Source organism: Pelodiscus sinensis, chromosome 1, assembly GCF_052426305.1.
Source record: "Pelodiscus sinensis isolate ZL-2025 chromosome 1, ASM5242630v1, whole genome shotgun sequence".
Classification (NCBI taxonomy): Eukaryota; Metazoa; Chordata; order Testudines; family Trionychidae; genus Pelodiscus; species Pelodiscus sinensis.
The window spans coordinates 90,825,898-90,841,570 of record NC_143052.1 but is presented as its reverse complement, the minus strand read 5'-3'; the positions used below and the strand labels follow the sequence as shown (position 1 = coordinate 90,841,570).

General features: G+C 46.9%; 1 protein-coding gene across 1 annotated transcript in view; it reads left to right on the top strand.

Annotated features, from left to right (window-relative positions):
• MEI1 (meiotic double-stranded break formation protein 1) overlaps window positions 1-14,659 on the top strand; it is a 52,552-nt gene extending 37,893 nt beyond the window's left edge. Inside the window, exons 22-31 of the mRNA XM_075935988.2 lie at window positions 283-387; window positions 4,460-4,570; window positions 5,178-5,359; window positions 8,668-8,749; window positions 9,750-9,925; window positions 10,384-10,465; window positions 11,157-11,263; window positions 12,062-12,193; window positions 12,612-12,721; window positions 14,489-14,659. Of these exons, the coding sequence (XP_075792103.2) occupies window positions 283-387; window positions 4,460-4,570; window positions 5,178-5,359; window positions 8,668-8,749; window positions 9,750-9,925; window positions 10,384-10,465; window positions 11,157-11,263; window positions 12,062-12,193; window positions 12,612-12,721; window positions 14,489-14,534 (1,133 nt within the window). The 3' untranslated portion in view covers window positions 14,535-14,659. The remainder of the gene's footprint in view (window positions 1-282; window positions 388-4,459; window positions 4,571-5,177; window positions 5,360-8,667; window positions 8,750-9,749; window positions 9,926-10,383; window positions 10,466-11,156; window positions 11,264-12,061; window positions 12,194-12,611; window positions 12,722-14,488) is intronic.
• The last annotated feature ends 1,014 nt before the right edge of the window (window positions 14,660-15,673 follow it).

Below are 15,673 nucleotides of genomic sequence, written 5' to 3'. Positions count from 1 at the left end.
TATGGACTAGCCACCTGTGTGCTGCTCAGCAGAGAGAAGCTTCGGGGGAGGCAGGGGAGGAAGGATGGCTTTGTGGTTAAGGTGGAGGACCGAAGCTCTAGAGATGTTGAGCACATTGGTACAAATGTAGGTGAGACTGTCCCTTAAATGGCTAACTAAGAAAGTGAAGCCCAAGTTCTGTGCTGAAGAGTGTCTGGCAGAGGAAGTACTGCCCACAGCCCACTCCCTTTGCTCTTCTCTGCTGATCTAGAACAGTGACCAACTCTTCTTATCCTTTCTTAGCTAACAAGAATCTGCCTCTGTTGCTGAGCCTTCTCTTCCTAGTGCAGCTGAGGAACAAGGCCATGAGAGAGCTGGACAGCACAGACTTCAAGCTGCTTCACCATGGTGAGACTCTGCATCCATTTTTTCCCCTATAGGGATCTGATTCTTCATTTGCAAGGATGCTCTAGCTCAGCGGGTCTTTACCAGACCAAGGGCCTGGTTTTTACTAGAGCTCAGGTTCCATTACACTGCCCTGGTAGAGGGAGTAAATTACATCACATTTACAATCACTTACTGGTTCCTTTCCACTGCCAGTATGTGGCAGAAAGAGGCTGTCCTGTAAATGAGGATTGATCTGTGAGAATGTTGTGACAGTTCTCCTCCCTGCCCCCCAGTGCTTTATGAAATTGACTTATGGATACAAATATGCTTAACTTGAAGATGCTTTGGATAAAATACCTCATGTAACCTATCAATCTTAATGTCTCAGTCGGCTGGGTCTGTACATCTTGTTCTGGTGTATATATAATTCTTGTATGTAGAGTTAGAAATAATAGAGTATGGACTGGTTTATGGTTTTAAATGTGCAAATCAAAACCATTAAGGATGTTTCCCTCAGTGTCACCTGTAAACATCCTCTTTTGTCCATCTAAGCAGGGGTTGATCTTAGGAAGACATGTGACCACCCCAACTGGTAGGGTTTGACCAGGTAATTTTCCATGGAAGGGGAGAATGTGAAACAGAATTCCTGCCTGAAAGGAAGGCTATATAAGATGCAAAGTTTTTAGGGTCTTTGTCTTTGGCTGGCATGTCACTCCCAAGAGAATGAACCAGAGGTCCCAGGGAAAAAAGAGCTCCCCTGGCGTGGAGGTTTAGCTGAAACAAGAACATTTTTAGATTACGTTTGTAATAAGTTTTAGGGTGTTAGAACTAGCTATGTGCTCGCTGTTATTTTAAATTTGTAATTCACTTTGCTCTGCCTGCTTTCACTTGTAACCACTTAAATCAGGGAACCTAAGGTGCGAGGAGGCTGGAGCTCACAAAATCTACTAGCCTGCCTCCCCAGGCTCTAGTACGCGATGAGCAGGACTCGCCAAGCAGCGGCGAGCCCCACTCACTAGCTGTGCGGTTTCGCGTGGTTCTGCGCTTTGCGCATGCGCAGATCACTCTGCGCCGGCTCCTCCGGGTTGTAATCTACTTTCCACGGGCGAGTAGATTACATTATTTGTCAAGCCCTGGCGATGGGAATGTGGGAAATTGTGGGAAATGTCTTTCTCCTTTCTCACTTTTGTGTGGCTCCTGACTGATTTTTCTGTGGTTTAGTGGCCCCGTCCCAAGTTTCCCAACCCTGTCTTAAATGCCACTGTTTGTACTTAATAACGTTATTGTTATTTGCTACCAAGCCCAGTGTAAATATTTGTTACCTGGGGGAGCAACCGGTGTGTATACCCTCCTTTCGTTGTTAAATCGTTCAGGTAAGCTCCCTTTATTTGAGGTTCTGATCCCATTTGGGGGGTTGGATTTCCGGAAGCTGTACCCAAAACTGCATTCTCCTCAGACCTGAAGAGACTACGTGTCTGTATTGCTTCTCTAGGAGGCAGTGATCTCAGCTCTGTGTCTTGGCTGGGGGAGACCAGGAGATCTGGCCCAGGAGGACAGAGTGGTGAAGAGCCCCAGAGAGCAAGGAGGCAAATGCAGTGGCTTTGTCAGCACTCCGGGGGCACCCATCACAAATGTTTCCTCTGCTTCCTGCCTTTAAAGCACCTTTTTGTCCTACACCTCACATCAAGGCTGCGGTTTTTCCATATGAGTGGGGCTGGACACATGGGTGGTGACTGGGAGAGGCAAGTCTCTAATTCCACCCTTTCTGCTTGAGGTTCCACCTCCCACAAGAGCCAAGCCCTCCACAATCACAGGGACAAGCCTTTAGCCCCCCACAAGAGCCTTCCCAGCCTGGAGCACAGACTGCACTCAGCCCCATCCTCCCCGAACCTGGAGTACAGGGAGGTCTCACTGCCCCAGCATCTCTCCCATCTTGTTGTCCCTTAGGTGGCAGGAGTGGGTTGTTGCTCTGCTGTGCAGTGCAATAAGTGGCTGAGCAACTGGCCTCTGCCTTACTCATTGTCATGGAAATGAATTTTGAACTGGGTGTTTCACATAGCAGCGTAGGATACTTCTAGCCTCCAGCAGCTACCAGGAACCAGAGAATGAGGCTGGGTATCGTGCTTATCACTCATCTGTAGCTGGAGGGAAAAGCAATAAACAGGCTTTAAGCAGCTGAAAATTACAGCAGATTCCTTCAGACAAGATTATTCCAGTTCTCCCTCTGCAAAATGAGAGAGAGAAGGGGAATCTGCCTGTAGGAAAATGAAATCATATGGGCCTTTTCATGGCAGGCCTAAAAGATGTGCGTTGGGCTGCTGGACCATATGCTTCTACCTGTCTGTGCATGTGGGATCAGCAGATGGACGTGTAGTGCAAAATGCTCATAATCATAACCTCTTTTCCGCCTCTAATGTCTATTAGATCATTGGCTCCATCCTCTCCTATTTCCCATCATGGCCAATGCAGGGATAATCTCTACTGTGTGACCCAGGGGTATTCCACTGCATTTTAAAACATCCATATTTTGGTGCTTCCTTGTGACTGTTTCCCCACAGATTCTCAGCTAGCAGCTAACTAAAGAGATTATGGTTAGAAAGAAGCAGCTCCTTTCACACTGTAAGTTCTCCTAGGTAGGGGACTGTCTCTGAATTATATTTGTACTAACTGAGCATACCGGGGATGGAGCCTCCAGGCTGTACTGCAACACAAATAATAAATGGGCAGGCTGTTCATCTTGATGTTTCTTGCATTTTTCTATGACATATATGGTGTTGGCCTTTCTCTGAGACAGAATACAGAACCGGATGGACCGTGGTGCTAGTTGGATAGGGCAGTTCTGCGCTTAGTCTTTTGATCCTTGACCTCCTCCCAGGTCTTCTTCCTAGATACTCCTCACCCCCAAATGTTTCATATTAGGTAGAAACAAGATACATCTCACGATCCATTGCTATTAGGTCCCTCATTCTCCCTGCTTTCTCTGCCTCAATCCTTTGTTTTGCTGTTGTCATCCCTTGTGCACTTTGTCTAGATCAGAGCATAATCTCTTTGTAGCAGGGACCTGTCTATATCTGCTATGCAGCTGCACGAAGGATGTCAAAGACTCTTCAGCTATCCGATAAGCAAATGCTTATCAGATAGTCAAGTCGACTAGTAGCTTTCCCCTCCACCCCTGGTGGCCTTTATCAGATAGAGGCAGCAAAGGGGTGGGGGGGAAGAAGGGGTACTTCAAAGTGACAGTCCCACATGGAGCCCAGGATCAGCTGTGCAGGGCTGCCCCTTTGAAATGCCACCACAGCATTTCAAAGTGGCAGCACCACATGGAGCCTGGGGTCAGCTGGGGACTGCCTAGTTGACTCCAGACTCCGTGCGGCATTTCTGTAGAACCTGGAGTCAGCTGGGGAGTCCCCAGGCTCCTTGCGGCGCTGCTGCTTTGAAATGCCACAGAGAGCCCAGGATCAGCTGGGGACTCCTCATCTGATACCAGGTTCCATGGAAATGCCGTGCGGAGCCCAGGATCAGCTGACCTGGCTCCATGCAGCATTTCAGCAGCAGCGCTGCATGGAGCCCAGGGTCAGTGGGGGACTCTGAATCCCCCACTGGCCCGAGGCTCCATGCAGGTGCTTCCGCTTTGAAATGTACAAGAGCCCCCACTGGGGACTCTTGTACATTTCAAAGCTGGCATGTCGCAGGGCCAATGGGAAGTCCCACTGACACCGGGCTCCACATGGGCGCTTCTGCTTTGAAATGCACAGGAGCCCCTGATGGGCTCTTGTACATTTCAGAGGAGGAATGCGGAAGTGCCTATGGACTACTTGAGTAGTCGATGGAAATTCTGTTGACTACTCGAGTAGTAAATTAATCAATTTTTAACATCCTTAATCTGCACACCTGGGATGATGAATTAGTATTTGCACTTTGCTTAGCCAAATTATTCTGTTTTTTAAAATTTTCTTCAATCCTGTCAGCTCACTCACTATTTTGTTTCTCTCCAGTTAAATAACGTCTTTCCTGTAGTGAGCCGCTCAGAATTGTCGTTTTATCTGATATATTTGAGGGCGCTGTTCATCGTTACATATTATCTGTCTTCTAGTCAGTAACCTCTGTGGGAAATGCAGACCAGGAGATGTGGAGCTGCTGCAGCCTTCCTTAAACTTCCTGTATTGGAGCCTTCAACAGACAACAACATGTAGTCAACAGAGAGGTGAAGTGGAATTGTGTCAAATGGGCTGGATGATTTCACTGACTTAGTCTTGTTGTGGATGTAGCTGGGCTAGCTCAGGTAGTGAGGGGAATCAGTGTTTCTCTTTCAAGGTGACAGTTGATCACCTCCATGGGGAGGTCAAGAAAGAGTTTTTTTTCCTTCCATTCACAGCCCTACGCAGTTATCCAGGTGCATAATGGGGTCAGGGTGTGGTTTTTGTTTTTTGCCTCAGGATTCAGGTATTGATCATTGTGGAGCAGACGACTCTCTTTGTTTCTAGCTAGCACAATGGGGCCCTGATTCCTGACTGGGAGTTACAGGCACTACCACCAAATAAATAGCAGAGAGAGGTGGATTAAGATGGCCACCATACTAGATTATTTTTATTCTATTAACTGTACCAGTGATCACATCTGTGTGGCAGAAGGTGGAATGCCAGGCTTAGATCCACCACCGGTCTCATGTACTGTGCCCTGAGGGGTTTTTTGGTTGGTTGGTTCTTGTCTTTAGTGGCTTGTTTAAATCACTTGTGCCACATACCTAGGGATTCCTTCTTTGTCATCCCAGCAGACTCCTCCAACCTGATTTACCCTTTTCTCCTGCATAGTGGTGGCTGTGCTGCTCTCCAGTGTGCCTTTGTTGGAGTTGCTTCAGAAGGTTTTGGATCTCACCTGGATGTGGCCCTGTCACTCTGGACCCGCTGTATCATCATCTGAGGAGGCACTTCTTTGCTCTGCTTGGCTACTGACTGCTTCCCTCTTAGCTCATCAGCACCATTTCAACTCTGAGGTTAGAACTACTGTCAAGCCAGAAGCCACACTGTGAAGGGACAGTCCTAATAGTACAATAAAATCCCTGGTCACTGACCGAAATGATTCACAGTGGCCTGGGCTCTGCTGACCTTTGCAGCTATTGCACTGTTCTGTACTGGGAGTTCCTAGCCCTGGTTTCCTGCTCTGCCAGCCTGGCTGGGGACTAGGGACCCTACTGAGTGCCTAGCTAAGATGTAGACTATTTGAGGGCTCAGGAGAAGAGTGGTGATCAGGGGAAAAAGTCTCCAGGTTCCCCTTTCCCAAGGAAAAGCTAAACTTTGTAAAGCTAACAACTGTTCTACAAGTTATAAACCCTATTCCTGGTGCCCTGTATTAGAATTATAGGTAACGGTGACTGGCGTTAGAGAATACGGCAATGCAAGGGGGTGACCTTCCCCTCTGAATATATGAGCCACATGCCAATGACATTCCTGTGTGATAAAATGGAGATAAAGTCTCAGTGGTGATTTTACGCTCTGATTCTGCAAAGTCTGTGCAAACACTTATGCTAATGCTGAAATTGACTTGGGGACAATCCTGTTGAAGTGAATTGGGCTGGTCATAGTCAGGGAAGTTGCCCAAGTGTATACACTTGTACAGGATTGGGGACTAAGCATAGCTGCTGGCATCCTCATTTCTCTGGAAGGTGTTCAACCTCTAATGTGCTTCGGGCCTCAACTCCACTGCACCTTCTTCCCAAGGCCTCACCCCACCCCACCTCTTCTGGTCCCCACTCCTCTGCCTCCTACACGCCACTGAACAGCTGATCTGCGGCAGGCTGGAGGCGCTGGGAGGGAAGGGAAGGAGCTGATCGGTGGGGCTGCCAGTGCATGCTGAGCACCCACTGTTTTTTCCCCTGTAGGTATTCCGCTCCTGGAGCATCCCAGAGTCGGCGTCTCTGGGCCTGCATCTGTAGGGCCTGGAAGGGATTTTTTCCAAAAGGCAGAGCTAAGCAAACATATCACTCCTTGATGGGTGTGTAGCCCCTTGAGATCCCTTGCAGCGCTGGACTTTTCCATAGGAGGACTGATGTGTTTCTATCTTAGATATCTGTAACTTGCAAAAGGCAGAGGCATCCAAGCCTAACATCATGAGATACTGGGTGAGGAATAAAGGCCTAGAGACAAATCAGTCACAGTTTGTCATCTCACACGTTCTTCTCCCACACATATTCTTTATGACTGTGATTTTACGATGGCGCCAAGAGCAGTTGTATCCTAGGGTGTGTCTAGACTACAGGGTTTTGTCGACAAAAGTGGACTTTTGTCAACAAAACTATACCTGCGTCTACACTGCCGCTGAGTTCTGTTGACATAACTTCGACAGAACTCAGCAGTTTTGTCAATGGCCGTAAACCTCATTCTACGAGGAATAACGCCTTTTGTAGACAGAGTTCTGTTGACAGAAGGCGTTATTGCATCTACACTGTCCTTTGCATCTACACTGTCATGTCAACAAAGTGGCTTGCTTTGTTGACAGAACTGGATGTAGTCTAGATGCTCTTTGTCGACAGTGTCTGTCGACAAAAGCCTGTAGTCTAGACGTACCCCTAGTGATTAATGCTGTGCTGGGTCCTGGGAGAGACCCAGGTTTGCTTTTCCCAGCCCACATTGATCGCTGAGAGGTGAGCATTGACTGTCCCATAAGTATGTCTCGTAAGTTCACCAGCACTTGATTGGCATGACAACCTGCATGGACGCTGTCACAGGGAGACCTCTCCAGCATCAGTCTGAGGTAATGACAGTACCCATGGATGCAAGACCAGGCGGTGGACGTGTAGGGATGGCTAAGAGACCAGGCTGAGAACTGGTACGTGCTATTCCTCTGGAAGTCCCATCAGTTTCTGAAGCTTTCCACTGCTCCATTGCTGCTCGAGCAGTCCAGCCAGAGTGATGGAAAGGAGCCAGAGTGTGTGGGTGAATCTGGTCCAGAACTTTTTGCCTTTATGGTTGCGAATGAGACCTGTGCTGTCTCTCACAATCAGCAGACATTTAGATGGAAAGAAGATCTTACAAAAGTGTCAACTGCCCTCAGTGGTGTGTTAATAAGTTCATTTTATTGGCCAGCATCAGGTTTGGTAATTATCTGTTTTACTGCCATTCATTTAGAAATAGCTGGAGAAAGCAGGCTGAATGCAGGATAAGTGGAGCTTGGACTCCATTCATTCCTTACTCAGCCTGACCCCTGAAATTTTGTCATCTTTACCTAGTCGAATATTTCCAAATGGTAATTTATGGACACTGGCTAAAGAAAGGCAGGAGCAGAATTGATTACAGTGTATAAGTACCTTTTGCGGGGAACAAATATAGTCATAATGGACTCTTCAGTCTACTAGGGAATGGTCTCATATGATCCAGTGCCTGGAAGTTAAAGCTAGACAAACTGAGATGGGAAATGAGGTGTATATTTTAAATAGAGAGGGTAATTACCATTGGAACAACTTACCAAGAGCCGTGGTGGATTCTCCATCACAGCTGACTTTTAAATCATGTCCAGATGTTTTTCTTAAAAGCTCTGCTGCAGGAATTATTTTCGTGAAGTTTTATGATCTGTGTTATGCAGGAGGTCAGACTACACGATCACAATGGTCCCTTCTGGCCTTAAATGCTCTCAATTCTCACGGATTTCAAGGGATAGATAGTCCTGTAGCACCTCAGGGTATGTCTACACTACCACCCTAGTTCGAACTAGGGTGGTTAATGTAGGCAACCAAAGTTGCAAATGAAGCCCGGGATTTGAATTTCCCGGGCTTCATTTGCATCTTGCCGGGCGCCGCCATTTTTAAATGTCCGCTAGTTCGGACTCCGTGCCCGCGGCTACACGCGGCACGGACTAGGTAGTTCGGATTAGGCTTCCTATTCTGAACTACCGGTACACCTCGTTCCACGAGGAGTAACGGTAGTTCGGAATAGGAAGCCTAATCCGAACTACCTAGTCTGTGCCGCGTGCATGGAGTCCGAACTAGCGGGGCTTTAAAAATGGCGGCACCCGGCAAGATGCAAATGAAGCCCGGGAAATTCAAATCCCGGGCTTCATTTGCAACTTTGGTTGCCTACATTAACCACCCTAGTTCGAACTAGGGTGGTAGTGTAGACATACCCTCAGAGACTAACAGATATATAAGATTATGAGCTTTCATGGGTAAAACTCACTTCATCCGATGAGTTGGAGTGGAAAATACAGAATCCAAGGTACGTGCCAGTTTTCCACCTGATAACTTGTTGACTCAACACCAGAGACAGGTTTTTATTCATTCTTCTTTGTCCCTGTGTTTCATTTTCCTAGGTCCATCTGACAGTTTCTCTGGATATAGAAAAGGTCCTGAATGCAGTCATCTTCAGAAAGAAGAAGTCAGCGTTGCTTATAGGTGTGCAGAGGCTGCGTAGCGTCATGCTCCGGTTGCACTTGCCTAGTTCCAAGACTGTTTAAAGTCGACAGGGAGCATGCTGGGAGCAGGGCTGTCCTTAGCATGTATGAGGCCCTACACATTACTATTAATCTGGTGCCTCTATGCCCAAATGACGACATTTGGGGAGGAGGGGAGGATTTTTTTTAGAGATGTGATTTTATAGTCTTGAGCAACACACTAATGAATATTTTTAAAACAAATTTTAATCTACTGTTGAGTAACTCAGTAAATTTAAAAACTGACAGGGGTTGGCAAATGGTTTCATTACCACTTGAATGGCTTTCACAGGTTCTGCTATTAGGCCTGGAAGGATTTTTCACTTTTAACTAGATCCTTTCCCGAGGAAGCAGAGCCATAGAACAGGGATAGGAAAAGGCAAGTGGGTGGACAGTAAGACCCAGTCATGCCCCAAATTTCCAGGTGTCCCACAGCTGTATATTCTGCCTATGGTTAAGGATGGCTCTGGTTGGGAGAGCTGTTGGAAGTAAAAAATATCACAAACCAAAGTGACTGACATATTGGAGGTGAATGTACAGGTGGGAGCTTGGGATCTTTGGTACATTTACCTTTGTCCACTTCAGATTTGGGGTACTTGGGGCAAAGGTAAAATGAGTTTGGTGGTGGATATTTTTTTCATTTTTTAAAACCACCAGAGTTGGGTAGCAGGGCTTCAAACTGAGCAAGAGCTGGAAAAATAAGGGAGGTGGTACTGCAGGGCAGCATGTGTGGGGATTTGGTTTGGTGGCATTCATGCCTGCAGATACTAGCCTGTGCAGTCTCCTTACAATGGGCCCTGAAAATAAATCCATCCAACTTTTCCTTTTCTCCTCTCCCAGGCTTTTCTGTGGGCATTCATGTGCAGGGTCACGTTCCATGGTACTGAATGATTTTGATATCTGTGAGGTTGGGGTGAGGGAGGGAAATGTTATGTTGTAATAACAAACAGTTGTGTGTGCAGTCAGTATCCTTCAGTTCCTACGAGCCATCCTCAGACAGGACTTCTCTTCCTCCTTGCTGCTGCTCATAGTGCCGCCCACAGCACAAAACAGAATGGAGCCTGATGCCTCCTTGTATCCACTGGCCACATGGCAGGTGCTCTCGCTTGTTGTGAGTCTGCAGAATCTTTTGGTCCAGGTACATTTACAGACATAAATAAACATAGCTTAATCTGAGGGAAACACTCCTCAGACGGCATGTCCCACAGAAACTTCTCCCCTTCTTTGTCCCCTACAGAATGATAGAAATTTAATCTATACGGAAGCATTAAACCACATTCTTCCATCACAGCCAGTGACAAGGCTGTTACATACAGTTTACATCTACCAGGACTTTGCTCTGTTCAGCAGTGTGGGGCTTTCACCATTTCCCTTGAAATACCGTTCCTCAGTCTGAACCAAAGTCTGGCTTCTTTTGACTTAATGGGAGTTGCCCTGGTGTTACTGAATATAAAGCTGGCTTTGTAAATGCATTGTAAATTGCTAGCCTTGAGAGTGATGAAAAGTGTAATTTGCCTGAACTGTACCTTCTGCATCTTGAATTTTCCTCTTTTAACAACCGTCACTCATTCAGCAACCTTTTCTCTGTGTTTTCAGAAAGACCTATTGCTGTCTCAGACTGTTGTTGCCTGCCTGGAGGTTTTGTTGGAATACCTGCATAGGAAGAACCAGGCCATTGGTAAACCTGCCCAGTCCTTGCTCCTTTGGGGCTCAATTCTACTGAGCATTCTGACCCTGATCCAACAAGCAAATGACTGAAGTCATGCTCTGTGGCTATAGTAGTGTTGAAATTAAAGGAACTAATGCATAAAGTTAATCATGTGCTGCAGTGCATTGTTGGATTGAAGCTAGAACTAGGAATGTTTAAAAGCGCGTAATTGTGTATCTGTGTACCTGCTGAAAAACTCAGTGGTTAAACACAGTGGCAGCCAACTCCCTGGGAGCTGGTGTATGCCAGAAGGTGGCTTTTAAGCCGGCTCCTGGGGTACACCGGCTACCGCCCTGCACTGCATCTTCTGTGTCAGGCAGCAGCACCCAGGAGCAGGGCAGGAGCCCTGCATATAACTGTGAATACTACCCAATAAGCCCCTCCCCCCAATACATTGCCTGTACTGTCTGAATTAGCTATGAGCTCAAGTCCTTGGTGTGAGGCTCTAAGCTAGAAAGTGGTTGAAGAAGATGCTTTGAGTTCTTCACTGATTAAACCTCCTCTGATGAAGGGATATAATACAAATAATTCTGTCTCCTGCTGCTTGGTGTTGTGCAGGCAGAAGCAGGACTTTGGGATGATACGAAGGAGAGCTCTTAGCTAGGAGCATCTGGCACCTGCAGTTTTTAAAACCATCTATGTTGTGTTTCTCTTCCTCCAGCACTCCATGTTGTCTCCCAGCCCTGGAACCGATTCCTGCTGTTCATGCTACTGGATGGTGGTGAGAACTCCTTCCTTCATCCAGAAATTCTCAGGCTGATGACTTTGGTGAGCAGGGGAGTGATAGATAGTTCTGTGAATTGATTGTATATTCATACCGTGCAGGTGTGTGAGTCACCAGATGGCAAATCATATGTTTATCTCTGAAAACACTCACACTTCCATTGATTTCAGTCTGTAATTATATTCTTGGCCCATAACATCATCAAACTAATGTTCTTGACATGCAGAAGGGAAGTCCCTTTTGACCTTTAGGTTGCTACACTCTGTTCTTCTGTGTAACATTTCTATGATACACGGGGGCAGGGAGAGAAAAGGGGCCCATGAAACATGTTGTTTTCTTTGCTTTAGTGCATTCTTGAAGCACTGGCCACAAATGTCAAATATGTTTGAAGATACTGTTGCAAGAAAGCTGATAGCAGTTAACGACCTAAGGCTCTCTGCCATTCCCTAGCTGAGGTCTTGCCTACAAGAGAAAGTTGCACAAGTTTCATTTGTTTAATCTGAATTAGTTGAACCAGTGCAAACTCCTGTGTGGATACTTTTACTTCAGTTTAAGAATGACTTACTTTGGTTTGGCCTCAGCTGATTCTTAGCTAATTAAAGCTAAAGTGATTTAAGTCCAATTTAAGCCCATAAGATCATATGTAAAGCATGAAAAATAGGGATGGGGGTGAGGGGTATTAAGTGCCTACATAAGAAAAAGCCCTAAATAATCAGGACTGTACCTGTAAAATCAGGACAGCTGGTCACCCTAGGCTAGGCACAGCTTTCTTGTGTATCTCTAGGTGAGTCACTGCTGGAAGTGTGACTTTATTTAACATGTCTTTTTTTCTATTGGTGAAGTTTGTTAGATATCGGAGTATTGATATTATTTCTCAAAGTGAAATTAGCCAGATACTCCATGAGGCAGCAAAAGCCAAGTTAGCAGAGCTTCCTGGTACGACATCCCATGCTCTACGCCTCTTTCTGCGTCAGGTAAGAATGCTTGCAGGGTCCAGGAGGAAAAGGGAAACAAATGGGGGCCTGGGCATGTAGGAAGAGCTTATAAGAGGATCCTGCAAACTCTCACTTCTGTTGTTGCTATGAGACTTCAGAAACGCTTCAGGTTTTGTGAGGTAGAAGATAGTGGGGTGGGGAGAGCCTGCAGATGATCAGCTTGGTGGCTGGTGCAGTCAGAGAGGTACTGTGAAACAGAAAAGCAGAATGATTCAAGCAGTGACCTCGTATTGTTTGTGCAGCTTTGTCACTCTGCCTAATGAATCTCACCCTTTTGTAAAAAGAGTATGAGGGTTTCATTACCATGGATGGGGAGTGTGGGGTGGGCGGTGGAGATGTGAAGGAACCTGTCAGTTGCCCTTTGGTCTGGAAATCATCCCTTTCCTCTGGTATTCAGCTCCAGAGTGGGAGTTATCAGATGGAGCCAGCCCAGGAAGAGATGATTCACACCTTGCTGGAGAGCCTCCCCGCAAGGACCAGGGCCCCTCTAAGCCACCAGGACATGGTGTATCCTTTTGCAAGAAGCTCATCCTTGGTAAAGGACATTGCTAAACAAGGTACAGCAGTTGGACTGGGGAAGTAGTTCACCTGTTGATCCAGGCCATCTTCCAGCCAACACTGAATGAGAGTAAGAATGTGTTCCGTACATTTCCTCTTGGTGCGGATGCCAAGACTGTCATGCCAAAAACTGGACTTGGGCATCGTGTGGTGGAAGAAATCCTGAAAAGGGTTAATGATCCCAGCCCCTCGCTACCTGAGCTGGGAACACTGTGGTGGGATGATGTTTGTCCATCTGACAGACACTGCTTGAGGAGAAAGCATGGGACTGGGAGCCTAGGACATCTGATCCTGCCCGTCACTGACTCCTACCAAGGTCAAGCTAGTCACTTAATCGCTCTGTCTGCCTCCATTTTTTCCATCTGCTAACTGGGGCTGCTACTCATTTTCCTTCCTCACAGGAGGTGAAATTAAGATAACAGGTTCTTGTAAAAATAGTAATGGAGATGTAGCCATGTTAGTCTGGTCTTGCTGAAACAAAAGACAGGACTATGCAGCACTTTAAAGACTAACAGGATGGTTTATTAGGCAATGAGCTTTCGTGGGAAGTGGGTCTGGCCAACAAAGCTTATCACCTAATAAACCATCCTGTTAGTCTTTAAAGTGCTGCAAAGTCCTGTCTTTAGGTTCTTGTAAAGCACTTTGGAAATGAGCAAGTGTTATGCAAGAACTAGGTAGTATTCTTAGCCCTTTTTAAAAGGCCAGACATGTTTTGTGGCATTGTCCAGCATCTCTCCCATCAGGCCTGAGCTAGAAGCAGAGTTGATGGGCGTGGGCACTGCTAGCAATTGTAACGAGCTCATCTCAACCAGAAGGGTCATTTGACCCAAAGTTGGCTTGCTGGAGTGGGAGAGGGAATTGGGAAATAAATGATGGAGCCTAGAGTATATGCCTGACTAAGTGGCTGCTTATCTCTAAAATTAGCTGCTTTAGCCTGCCTGGCTTCTTCTCGCTGCATTGTCCTTCTTCTCGCTGCTAATGCCCTAGATGCGGTCTCTGGGACTGTTTTCATTAGGGGACTCAGTCCAAAGTGCTGGTGAAGCTAATGATGTCCCCAGCCACCTATAGTGCAGTGAATGTGAGGTCTCTGTTGCTTTTGACTGTCACATGCAAGTCACACCTCAAGGATCCGTCCCCATTGGGTTCTGACACCATTCTCAAGATTCCTGGGAGAGTGATTCCATCGTTGTCCCATGTTGGGAGCCAACGTTTGCTCCAGAATAGAAATTCTCAACCTTCAAGTATTGATCCCGTCCTCCATTAAGTTCCCTGCAATTTGTTTGTTATGGATGTAGAGAGGGCAGAGGCCTGAACCCATCTGCCTTATTCCTTGCCTCTGGCCTTTTGCAAATGGTTTTCTTGTGCTAGCAGAGTTCCCATAAATCCATCCAATGTGGGGGGAGGGGAGAGGGGATTGGTGTGTGTGGGTTTTTGGGTTTTTTTTTTTTTTAAACAAAGGATTCCAGATGCATCTGGACAGGAATGGTGATGACTGAATGTGAGTGTCACTGTAAGTGGAAAGCCGGGTGTTTAAGTTTAACATTGTATTGAAGGTCATTTCCCCTCCCTTCACCCAGAACCCAGTTATAGGGAATGGGCATTTGTAGTTTCTCAGCAAGATGACCTGGCACTGCCCAAATAGGAAATTACACTGGCAAGTTGGATTTTCCTGGTTTGTCCTTCCCTTCGATTTTCCATTCATGCCACTAATGTCAGATGCCTGGGACGAGTGGCAGTGTCTGTCTCACACATTGCAGACTGAGACAAGAGGATGGAGCACAGGGAGCAGAGAAATAAGAAATGGACAAAGGAGTAAAAGACCATTCCTGCTCTTTTTCCCAACCAGTGGCTTAGAGAGGAACAATAATAGAAGTAAAAATGCACGGCTACATTTCTATCAATAATAGAAGTGGTTGGTAGTTTGTTTTCAAAAGTTGTTGAAAAGTAATCACAAAATAAAATCTTTCAGTCCCTCTTTTCTGTCCATTTGTTGGAAATGGCCTGGGCGAAACCTGCCATTTAGTTCAGGCTTGCATTCAGTGGAAGCTTGCATCACAGGTAGCACTTCCCAGGGAGTGGGGGCAGTGTCTCAGCCTGTAGCAGTAGTTAGAACAAATTAAGCAGAAGGGGGAGCTCTCACCACACTAACCAACAAGGAGAATGTATGTTGCTTACCCAAGGGCATAGCAGTTCCTAGACTAGGGAAGGGAAATAATTTTTGATGGTGGCCACTCCAAGAATTTAAGTGGTCAATTTTTTATGGTGGCCATACTCTTCTATGATCTTAACGGAGGAGGCACAGGGTTTGGGATGGAAGTTGGATGCAGAATGGAGCATAAGTTAGGGGTTTGGTGTGCAGGAGGAAGTGTGGGGTCTGGAAAGGAATTTGAGTGGAGGAGGGGGGCTTGTGACCTGGGACATGGGATTGGGGTCTGAGAGGGGGTGCAGAGTCTGGAAGGGAGTATGAATGCAGGAGAGGATTCTGACTTGGAGGAGGGGTGCAGAGTCTGGGAGAAATTTGTTACCTGAGGAAGGTGTGCAGAAGTTTTGGGCTGTGACCTGGCGTAGGGAATTGGGGTGTGGGACGGGGTGGGCTGCCAGGTGCAGGCTGTGGCTGAGAGGCATGCACTTATGCAGCTCCCAGCCAGCAGCCCAGTGGGACTCTCACGCAGGCTCCCTGGATGCCACACCCTCACATGCCACTCAAAGTAACCAGCTGTGGGGGCCAAGTGCATCTTTGCGCTACATGTCCCTGGGGGGAGGGAGTTGTGTGCTGCCTACACCATAAGCATGGCCCAAGCATCTCCCATGGGCCAATTTCTGGCCTGCAGGTGCAGTATGTGAATTCTCCCCCCCCCCCCCCCCCCCCCCCCGGAGTGCTTTGAGTGGTGAGCAGGGCAG